At 37.3% G+C, this 12,409-nt stretch overlaps 1 protein-coding gene across 10 annotated transcripts in view; it reads right to left on the reverse strand.

Annotated features, from left to right (window-relative positions):
• CCDC141 (coiled-coil domain containing 141) overlaps window positions 1-12,409 on the reverse strand; it is a 232,049-nt gene that overhangs the window by 118,713 nt on the left and 100,927 nt on the right. For all 10 annotated transcript variants that reach the window (XM_027055390.2, XM_027055389.2, XM_027055388.2 and 7 more), the window contains one exon: window positions 7,045-7,161. In XM_027055390.2, the coding sequence (XP_026911191.1) occupies window positions 7,045-7,161 (117 nt within the window). The remainder of the gene's footprint in view (window positions 1-7,044; window positions 7,162-12,409) is intronic.

Consider the following 12,409-nt stretch of genomic DNA (forward strand, 5'->3'; position numbering starts at 1 on the left):
GTAAGTTTACCAATGTGAAAAAGCCCATCATATTATAGATTTTCCCAATGCTTACAGGCAAATGCAGTACTATTTATACTTATTTTGCCTGTTAGTAATGAAATTGTTTCTAATTTATGTTCTGTAAAAAGTGACATCTGCTTTTAATTGGGAAGTTCATTAAAAAATCAGACAAGTAAAACAAATTATTCACTAAAATGAAGACAGAGGAATTGAAATGCACTAATGCAGGTGCCTTTACTGTTTGGGGACTCACTTAATTTCTGCCTTGAGACATTTCAGACCCAGACCCCACTTTATTTTTTCCATTACATAAAACATTATAAAAGAAACAAACTCTGCTTCATTTTATACATTTTCCTTATAATCACCAGAGATGATGTAAGCTGACTCACTGCAGCAGTATGTTTTATAGTGGTTTTACCATTTTCTCACAGACCTTCGTGAAAGAATTTGGGGATGTAATGAAAGTTTAAATAGAATAGTCAGCTTCTTTATACAGGTTAATACGTGCCACAATGAGAAGAAAATGATGTATGATATAGGTATATGGTTTAATAACATGTAATCATTAAAATATTTAAAATATGCATTTCAATGGAGAAATGCTTATGATTATAATGCTAATTGGAAAACTCACAGTGCATACATACACAATTTTGTATATAAAAACAATACATACACAATTTTGTATATAAAAACATATAGTATATTATACTCACATACCCAGTTTGGGGATATTCAATTTTATGTATATTTTCTATTTCCTTCCCATTCCCATCCACATAGTGTGGTTTCACATTTCTTTAGTTTTATGTATATTCTAATTTTTCTAAAATGAAAATGTATTATGTAATCAGAAAAATAAAACAATAAACATAATATTTTTAAAGAGCCGCTTCCTTGTAGTGGCTCTACTGATGATAATTATGCATTTAAATTATTCAAATAAGCTTGCAAGAGATTCTGCTTTACTTTCTTGTCTTATAGTTATAAATATTTTGTAACTTTAAACTTGGCTTTTTCCTCTAAATACAGTTTATGTGGGACTTAAGGACTGGTATTTTTTAAGATCTCCAAATAATACTTTTTGAAGGAACTTGAGGCTAAGATCACAAATCCAATTTATGAAATCACTCAGCAACAACTGGAAAATATTTTCAATGACTTGGAAAATCGGATTAGATGATGAATCATGGAAGATGGTTTTAATCTTGAACTGAGGAATGTGAATTCTACTATATGAAAACATTGAAGATGATATTTCTATACATGTCAGAATACCAAAGATCATTGTTAGCCAAGGACTTCATAAACAACATATAGTCATCTGGAAAATTAAGGAGAATATGGACATACAGGAAATAAATGGGAAAACCTCTAAGTCAGTGCCTCTTAAACTTTAGTGTCAATTCAAATCCTCTGGGGAAATTTGTTAAAATGCAGATTCTGACCCAGAAGGTTTAGTGGTTAGAGTCTGAGATTCTGTATTTCTAAGACTTTCAGATGCTGCTGCTGTCTGTGGGCCACATGTTGAACAACAAGGCTATAAGCCTCTTTTAAGCCTTCAAGATGGGGATTGGAGTGCCTGAATGGCTCAGTCAGTTAAGCATCAGACTCTGGGTTTCAGCTCAGGTCATGATCTCACAGTTTGTGGGATTAAGGCCCACATCAGGCTCTGCATTTACAGCATGGAGCCTGTTGGGGATTGTCTTTCTCTCTCTCTCTCTCAAAATAAATAAATATATTAAAAAAAAAAAACAAGGCATGATATCCTCAATCTCAAAAGACATTACACTCCACCTAAAGTTGTTCTCATCAAAATTGAAACACTTTGTAAGTGACTTTCCTGTCTTCAGTATCACTCCCTCTCATTCTGATTATTCACAGTTTCCAAGGTAATCTTCAATAATGCAAATCAGTTTCACCACTACTATACTTGCATGGTACCTCATTGCCCATCATGTCTCTAACCCAAATGCTTACAGGGGCTGGGCACATAATGTGAATGAGGTAAAACAAAGGTGGGAGGGGAGGTAGTAATGAGGAACGGTAGGGACTGTGGCAAACTGGAGTGCATATGCCTTCTCTAAAGGAAATAGCTATTACAGGGCTCCAGCCAAGTGTTGTTATGTCTATATGAAAAGGTGAGCCTGATATTACCATATCTCCCAGTTTTTTTAGAAGGAGAAATCTGGATTGCTTTTTTCATAAAAACATAACCATTTTAAGATTGACAAAATTAATTAATTTGATGACCCAAACTACCTAGAATCTCTGAGCACGAGGTTCAGATCTCAGTAGTTTTTCAAAGCCCAGGTGTTTCTAGTATGCATGAACTACAAAGGGTCTGAACTAAACCAAGCTTTGAAGAAACAGAAGAGGATTAATAGCCTACCACAGTGGTATGAGAATTACTTTAAACTGAAAACATCTAAACAATCTGCAGTCACAGAAAGAAATATTACCTAAACTTAAGCAAAGTCTCCTGAAAATATCACTACCATTGACTCTCTTCCCAGAGAATTTCCTAATTGAAAGAAGACTGACTCTTAGTACCAGGAAGTATAAATTCAGCTGCCATAAACTCTCCCACTGGGAAACTTCCAGCCAGGAAGAATACAAACTGCCCATTCATTTACATCAAAAAGCCCAACAGAACCTTCCATACCCTTCCACTGGGGCCCTCAGCCCCCACCCCCTTTTTGTTAAATTGATATACATAAACCTGAACTTCTGGCTATTCCACAAATTTTCCATTACTGTGATCTCCCATGCATATATGAAAATAAACCTTGTCTTTACTCCTGTTAATCTATTGTCAATTAATTTGTAGGCACCAATCACTGCACACAAATTGGAAAAGTTTTCCTCCCAATAGAAGTTCAAGTTCATTCCTGAAGGCAGTTCTTATATGAACATTATTTCTGATGTATAGGAGAAGGAATGATTATACCTCCTCAAAAGAGATAATAAGGAAGTATTTATTTATATACTATGTTAACACATCCTAAAAACAACTGTGAGCTCCAAAGTTTGAATTCAAGCCTTGGGGAATCAAATTCATATATGAGAAAATCTAGGAGTATGTAAGGCTCTTAACCAAAAGGTGGTTTATAATCATCAATGTCTGCTATTTCTTTATCTGCGACATATGTAAAAGGAAAATATCTTTCTTATTTGGTAAACAAAGTATAATGATTTAATACAATTTACTCATAGTCAAAGATTATAATAAAAATTCCTTTTGTTCAATTATTTCAACACATTCTGAATAAGGTATCATATTTATTAAGAGATAGGAAGTTTTCCAAATTCCTATTTGAATATATTCCAGTGAGAAATGATAGAGGCATTTTCAAAATTTATTTAGAAAGAACTTACTGTGTAGACTAACAAGCAATACAGAACAGCTTCCTGCTGTTCAATTTAGCTGTGGGGAGCAGAAACACCTACTTTCCCTGTGTTACCAGATTATTTATGAGTTTCACTAATAAATCCCCAGCTTGAGGCCTTATTTATACATTAAACCTCCTTTGAAAGAAACATTCCCCCTTCCTTTCCTCATACCCATACCCAAACAAAACTCCAAAATATAATATGCTGGTTCATGCTTAAGGTCATATAAAATTGGAATCCTTCCCTAAGAACAAGGAATGAGATGGTTGAAAAAGGACACATGAAAACTATTTGAACATTTACACCATTCATGGGGAAAGAAAAACATTTTTGAGCCACTACTAAAATGTGGGTGCTTTCACAAATATTTTTTTAATATGAAATTTATTGTCAAATTGGTTTCCATACAACACCCAGTGCTTATCCCAACAGGTGCCTTCTTCAATACCCATCACCCACCCTTCCCTCCCTCCCATCCCCCATCAACTCTCAGTTTGTTCTCAGTTTTTAAGAGTCTCTTAAGCTTTGGCTCCCTCCTTATCTTTTTTTTTTCTTCTTCCCCTTCCCACAAATATTTTCTAATTGAGTTTTCACACCTCCTCATTATAGGTGAGGAAGGTAAGGCTAAAAGACATCAAATGCCCCCAAAGTTACACAGCAAGTGACAGCAGAGATTTGAGCCATTTTTAAAATGTGGACATAACCCATTATAACATTATAATCTATTTTTTAGAAAACTTGTTCATCCAGGTAGGAAGAGGGTCAGTCAGTCCAAGGTAGCTAAGGAAAGTATCTAACCCGCAAATGTTGGTAGGTCCTTGCAGAACACTTAACACCGTAAATAAGACTAATTACACAGGGCCCTGAGTTTAGAAGAGCCCCATGCTTGGTTTAATGCTCTGCTGTTGCTGTATTGAAATCTCAGCAATTTATTAAGAAAGGCCTCTACATTTTCACTTTACGATGGGCCCTACATATTCTGTAGTTGGTCCTTTTTCTAAAGGCCATCAAAGTGAGAAGAAAGTTTACAGATATGAGAACTTTCCATGAGGAACCAAAAGGTGGTTGGGTCCCAGTGTCAGGAGCATATGTCTTAGAATAGAATAAAGTTAGACACCCTGGCAGGAGATATGCCAGGGGACAACTTTCTGGGTTTGACGCTTTCTTTCTGCACCTACTTGGTCAGTGCTTGTCAATGTACCATTTTTGGGACAGAAAATAGTGGCTCCAGTCCAGTTCCCTCAATACAAGAGGGAAGAAATAACATCAAGATGACACTGGAATCTGACCAGGTAGATGGTTACTATATGAGAGATAATCAAACTGATCTGTTTCTTAGTGAGCCCTCTCTAATTCTCACTAAGTGAAAGGGATAGAACTTAACCCGGGAAATGGGTCTTGAAACAAAGCAGGATTGAAAGTCCAATCAGTGGGAGGTCCTTCAAGGGGTCCCCTTCTTTGTATGTGTCTGGGGTAGAGGGGAAAACCAGGAATGGTTGAACCCTAATTGAAACAACAGAAGCTCTCTGCACTCAAGGGCACCCAGCCCCTTCCCCCCACCCCAACTCATCTAGAAGGGGTCAAGTTAGACCACTAGCTTTCACTGCCTTACCAGTTAGACCACTAGGTTAGACCACTAGCCTTCCATGCCTTACCAGTCAAAAATTGCTGATATCCCAAGGGAATATTAACTAGAGAAAAATAACATCTGATGAGCACACACAACACACTGAAATACCTGAATCAGAGGAAGTAGAATTAAGGCCCTGGGCAGATCAAACATTTAATATATGAATAAAGTATATCTTAAGATATAAAGAAGAACATTAGATAAATGAAGCAGGACAAAACAATTACAAAGATGAATCAGTGTGAGGCAACGGCATGAAAAACAGAATCGCTGAAGTGAAGAACTTGGCAACAGGGCGGAATAACAGAAGTTCAGTAAAAGCACCCATGAGCTAGAAGGTCAGGCATTAAGAAGGGATAAAGAAATAGGAGCCAATTAAAGTTGTGAAAGATAGAAGTAGAACATTACTATCTATATGAAAGAACTTGTCAAAGTCCTGTAAGAACTGAGGTTATAGGTCAACAAATACTTTCTCCAGACTGTGAGATTTTCCTCAGGGCTGTGAGGAACCATGTATTACAGGGAATATAACTCCAAATATGTCTAAATTTTGTGAATAAATCACTTTTGTTTGTTTTAAAGGAGGCGACAATTCTGTGCAATTCAGGTCATCTCTTCGGCTTAGCATTTAGGGATTTTGATAGAATTTTCACTGAAAAACACTTAAGAGTTTGACACCCAGAGAATAAACTGCTGTTTAGCCTTAACAACAACAACAAATAATAATAATTTCCTAAACAGATAAACCAATTGCGGAAAAACTTTAAAGAACTTTAAAAAATCATCCCCCGTAACAGTCTTCTGTAATTGAATCTTTTATCGATCAGGCAAATATTCAAACCAAACACATGGGATACCTATGTATACTGCAGTGTTCAGAGAGAAGCCATAAATAAACAAACAAAAGCATCATGATCTCTCTGAGACTTCAGTCCAGATAAATGCAGTCTACTGCTTCCCCTGCCTGTCCCCCCTCCCCATGCCTGCTGCCAATCCCACCCTTCCAAACATGTAAATATTTATTTGGTTTGTCTTCCTTAGTTTCAACCCTTATCTAGTAGTGCTCGCCCATTGTTTTCCAGAGTTTCAAGACTTGCTGTAATCTATAGCTACCAACCACCCAAGATATTAATAATAGAAAGTTCTCTAAGTCTTGATACTGATTAAAGTTTTCACTGTTCCCACTCAATCTACTACAAATGAACTTTTGTTTCCTTACAGATTAAAATGGGGCACGTGTAAAGAACTTTGGAAAGTATTTATAGACCCCACACATACAAATGAATCAATTTCCAAATAACAAGACGCCAGGGGGAGAGGAGCCCCTCTACACAGCCGGCCACTCTGCTCATCTTGCTTTCAGTATCTCATGATTCCATTTTGCACATTCCACATACCTACAAGTGGTTGACTGGCCAGTAGCCATTACTTTTTTACAAAAAGAAGAAATGTGAAACAAGTCAAGGAAATGGGGAAATATAAGTGGGAACAGCAAGAAACTATACCCGGAAATCATAAAAGTGATAGCATAATGAGATTTCAGTGTAGGGAAAAGATTTTTTTAGAAAGCTAGAAGAATGTAGTTTGAGAGTTTGGTCCTTGGAGCTAGACAAAACCTGGAATCAAATTTCAGCTCTGCCACTGACAAGATACATTACATTGGTCAAGTTACTTTGCATCTCCAAGCCTCTGTTTTTTGTTTGTTTTGATCTCTAAAACAATACCTACCCCTTACGGGTTTGTGATCATTTATATAACGCATCTCTTGAATACAGTGTCTGATACATACTAACTATTCAAAAGAAGATAGTTATTATTGTTGTAGAGGCTGTTTTGTTGGTTATTATTCTAGAAGCCCAGTCAGTAGGCAGTGGTATTAGCTAATGCTATCAGAATCTTTTCTGTGTAAATAGTGATTACTCAGAGAGAGTTTTGGTATTTCTCTATATTACCTACAGAAGTGTATTCAAAAGAAGTCTATGCATTTTTAAATTATTTTTTAATGTGTCTCTTACCTTTGCTTTTATTATCAATTCCTCATGCTTACAGATTAGTTCCTCATTATCTGAAAGTGATGAGCCCAGACTTTGTTCCTGCAAATCTTTTATGGTTTTCTGAAACCAACAAGTAACCTAGGTAAGAAGCAACAAAGAGAAACCAAATTTCAAGTGATTAGAAAAGGCAAGTAGAAATTCAGAAGTATTTTCTTAATTTTTCAAAACTTAAGCTATTTCAGTCTCTTTTTACATAAGCTCATTTCACATGTTAAATTCATATGATTGGGCTTTTATTTTTTCTTCATTTCAATCTCTACATAAGAGAAAAAAATAGGGCAATTCCTGAAAAGCATGAAAACGATATATCAGTTCAGTAGATTACACGGAATAAAGAAAATAATTCAAAAATCTGCTAACAACAAAATAGGTTCCTGCAGTCTATAAATCATGCATTCTTTTAGGATATAAATCTTTTCTGGATAAGAATATGAATGTGAGTATAGTTATTACATAAACTCACATGAAGCTATTAAACAGCATATGTAGAATTATATTTCCACTCTAAAAAGACAATGCAAAAATACTTAGTTTGTTGCAATTGCTGAAAATCTGTATTCAGAAAATGGAGAAGTTTTTAAAATTCTGTTGATATAGTAAATAGCTAAGGGCATGACTCACATTCATTTAGACTTGATTTATAATACATGCTTTACACAGGGTTGAAACAACAAATAGCAAAAGACTTGAAAGAAGCTGCACATTTTTAAATGGTGACATAAGTGGACATAGGACTGCTGATATGGAGACCCTAGATGCAGATTCCTTATTCCAGTTAAATCAAAGAGGATTTCACTCTCAAATCCTACGCAGTATTATCTTCATGATCACATCACAGCTACTGATCCCTAAGAGCCCACACACAACATGCTAGACAGTTTGCTACTTGCGTTTTGGGCCTCATTTCTATTTCTCTCCACAACTCTCTAACAAGTACGATATCATCACTGTAGTGGTGAGGAGAGGTGAAGCAGCTTACCCAGGGCCATACAGTAAGAGGCAGAACCAGGATTTGCCTGCAAACCTACATTAATCCAAAGTTCATTCTCTTTCCACTGTGCCCTGCTGCCATCTTAGATCACCTAAAGTCTTACAGCCCTGGTCATTAGGGAGAATTACTTCAAACCTGAAAAATGAATCCTGGCACCCCATTCAGAATGGTGGGCAGTGCTCAAACATTATACTATGTCTTTTTACAGACTAGGATGTCTTGTCCGCAACAGCCTCGGGATTTCTCTGAACTCCTATAACATGGAGAAATGCATGAACCAGGTGGTCAAAGAGAAAGCTAGGTTAGTCCTGAAGCTCTCCACATAATAAATGTACCCCCTACACACACACACACACACACACACACACACACACACTACACAAAAATCAAGTTAGGAGTTACCTAGAATAGAACATTCCATTATCAATACAGGGCTGATATCACAAAGCTGGTTATGAGATAAAATGGTTTATACCAACACTTAGCATTTTTCAGCATGGAATAAGCAGTACAACTGGGGGCAAGAGGGTTTCTCCAGCTTTCCACTAACTGGAAATCTTTGCTAACTGGCATTTTAAGATAACAACCGTGAAATTAAAAAGTAATAGTAACCCTACAGCAATTTTCATGTGAAGTGCACCTCATTTTTTTCAGAATATTTGGTAAGCTGTGGATAATGTGCACATTAGATAACCTCCATATCTACATATTGTATTAGTGTATTTACAATTATTTGAAGATAATCTGTATTTCTATTCACCCAATTAGAACTAGATGGTATGTACAGTATGCATATCAGAGCCCACAGAGAGTATTTTATCAAGAGCTATACAATTTATTCATTAATGGGGCACCTACGTGGCTCAGTCAGTTGAGCATCTGGCTTCCACTCAGGTCATGATCTCGCGGTCCGTGAGTTTGAGCCCCGCATCGGGCTCAGTGCCAAAAGCTCAGAGCCTGGAGCCTGCTTCACATTCTGTGTCTCCCTCTCTCTCTCTGCCCCTTCCCTACTTGCATGCGTGCTCGCTCGCTCACTCTCTCTCTCTCCCTCAAAAATAAATAAACATCAAATTTTTAAACATTTATTCATTAATTTATTTTTATTAAAATAATTTCTCACAAAAGATGCAGTAAGCCCATATAAATACACAACTAGAGGAATGATTTAAAGGCTTCATCAAAGAAAAATGGACCATGAATATAACTAACTTAAAGAGAGCATTTATCTTATTAAATACTGGAAGTGAATTTTATTTATTCTTAGCCAACGTGGGAGGAACTCGGAAATTTCAAGAATGCTCTAATAGGGAAAGTTAATACAGAATCTGAGTGAATAAAAAATAGGTACAAACAGGTGTTTGCTAATCTCTAAAAACAGGTGAGAACCCTGAACTCTCAGATAATCCTACTCAATTTTGTGAGTCAAAGTCTTGCCATCTAGCACATGCCATCAGTGATGAAAGGAAGGAGTGAGTTGTTTTGATTTTTAAAAGGTATCTACTGACCTCATCCCCTAGATTTGGCAAATACTATTTCAACACCCAAAGGCTATTCCTGTATGGCAATACTATTCCCTATAGGCGAATGCAGTTTAAGATCTAAGTTGGTATTCTGTGCATTCTGATCACATACCTTCCTGATAAAGCATGCTGACTCTCTAGATCTACACATTTTTACTACCAAATGCACCCTGGGAAGAAACATAAAAACAAGTTGGTATAAAACTCAGAAGTAGTTTATCGTAGGGGTGTTACATCTCATCATGAGGCATCACACACATGAGCAGCCTCTTAGATCAGATTTACTGTGCGGTGCTGTGGGATGCACACGGAATAGACTCTCAGAGTCCTTCTGATGTAAAACCAGGACACCTAAATTACTGAGAGTATGTCAACCATAATACTCTGCCACCTAATAAATCAGTCATTGCATCTCACAAGTAGCTAGTGCAGACAGCTGCATAGATATTCCAAGAGCACTTTTTATAAGCGTTTAAATTATATCAGCTGCTGTCCAAAAGCCTGAGTGAGAAGTACAGTAAATGATGCATCAGAACATTCTGTAGAACATGGTCCTTGCAAGAGGATGAAAACATGAGCCAAGAGTTCAGGGGATATAGATAGGAAGGAAGAAATAAACTGTTCAGAGTATGCAGTGGAAATCAGTTCTGGGCAGTGATGGATTAAGGGAGAAATGGCAACATTTTTCCTCTCTCTTCTCAGTTCCTACCTTCCAGCTTAATCTCAGTAATGTGTTCATGATCATCCTACCAGTTTTATATGACATTCTAGGTACTCAGTGCCCAGTGGAGGTAAAACTAACATAGAGAAGGAGTAGAGATCTTTTTTGGGGAGGGAAGGGGAACACCTATCAGGGAGTGAAGGGAAATAGAGAAGGGAAGTCAGCAGATTCAAAGAAGGAGCGATCAGGGATGTTCAATGAGAACCAAGAGCTGCCTTGGAAGTTAGGGATGAGTGCCAGGAAAATGCACTCAAATGCTGTATGTAGACCTGCACCATCCTATATGGTAGCCACTGACCACAAATGGCTATTGAGTACTTGGATTGTGCCAAGCCCAAACTGAGATGTGCTCTGAGTATAAAATATACAGCAAATTTCATAGACTTTGTATACAAAATAATAAAAATACCTTGCTAAGAAGTTCAGAATTGGTTAAATATTGAATTACTACTTTAGATTTGTTAGCTTAAACAACATGTATAATTGCTTTTCACTTTTTATGTGACTCCTTATGTTTTTAATGTGGCTACTAGAAAATCTGAAATCACATATGTGACTTGAATTGTATCTTTACTGAATGGTTCCACTATTCAAGGATATTCAGACTATCCATGTTGGTTAATTGTACATCTAAGGACTGAGTTTTTTTAATGTTTATTTATTTTTGAGAGAAAGATAAAGCACGAGCAGGGGAGGGGAAGAGAGAGAGGGAGACACAGAATCGGAAGCAGGCTCCAGGCTCTGAGCTGTCAGCACAGAGCCCGACACGGGGCTCAAACTCACATACTGTAAGATCATGACCTAACCTGAAGTCAGACGCTTAACTGACTAAGCCACCCAAGTGCTCCAGGACTGAGTTTTAATTAAAGGCAATTTAAAAGAGTAGAGACAGGAGAATGTTGAAATGATATCTCAGTTGGTAAGCATTTATGGACCACTGAGTGGAGGCTAAGGAAGTAGAGTTAAGGACACTTCCAAAGAAGCTTATTGCTTCAGTAAAGGAGGGATGTAATGACAGCTTTAAGGAAGGAGAGGCAATCAAAGGGGCTTCTCTGCACTTTTTTTCTTTATTTGATTAGACGAGACTCAAGCATTTTTTGAGACTCAAACGCAGCAACTGAAGATGCATGAAGGAGAGTTGAGGGGAAAGGCGGGAAGAGAGCACTAACTGGGCAAAGAAGGGCTAGCTTGTTGGACAACCCATCCCCACCTCAACAACCTGTTGGGAATGAAAATGAAAGTAAAAGATATGAACCCAACCTTTGAAGAAAGGGGGCAGGGACTACTCTAGCCAGGTTACAAGTTACCTCATCCAATCTTTACATCCCTCCTCTATGGAGATATTTGCTTTTCAGCAGATGAGGAAACACACCCAGGAGGTGTGTTACAAGGTTAAACAACTTCACACAACCAGTAAGAGGAAAGTTCCACAGGTAGAGGCAGAAATGTCATGATCAGAATTCATACTTTCTTGTCTAATGTTCTTCTTCTCACTGCAGAACCAAAGGATTCCAGAGGAAAGAAATGGTTCTTATAGGCTATGTTTATGAACATTCTTAAGATAAAAAACCAAAACACAACACCATAGTTATAGAATCTAATTCTAACATGGAAATAGGTTCTATATACCACCACGGGGAATCAATGGAAATATTGCATGAGAGAGAACAGATGTGTGGGTCAGGCCCATCAGGAACAGTGCTTGAGAGGAAGAGGCCAGCTGTGAGTAGAGGCGACAGCAAGGGCAAACAGAATTCCAAAGACAGGAGTAAAACATGGGAGCACAAGTGATAGAAAATGCTGACAGTCAAGAATAAAACACTCAGGTGGCACGAAGGTGAACTGCTGCTGCAGCCCAAAGCAATGCATCAGACCGCCAAAAACTACCAGTCTCTTTTTCTGCAATTTGTTCTACAATCCGAGATCAGATCTTATTTTTTGATCTTTGTTTAAAACCATGCTGGAGGAGGCGAGCTAGCAATAAGCAATTCAAACCACCTTAATAGAAATGCTTAAGGCAAGATGAAAATCTCTTCAAATTACTTTCATTTTCTTTTCCATGTGGAGAACAATTCTTGACAAATAACTGGTTAC

Source organism: Acinonyx jubatus, chromosome C1 (genome assembly GCF_027475565.1).
Source record: "Acinonyx jubatus isolate Ajub_Pintada_27869175 chromosome C1, VMU_Ajub_asm_v1.0, whole genome shotgun sequence".
Taxonomy (NCBI): Eukaryota; Metazoa; Chordata; class Mammalia; order Carnivora; family Felidae; genus Acinonyx; species Acinonyx jubatus.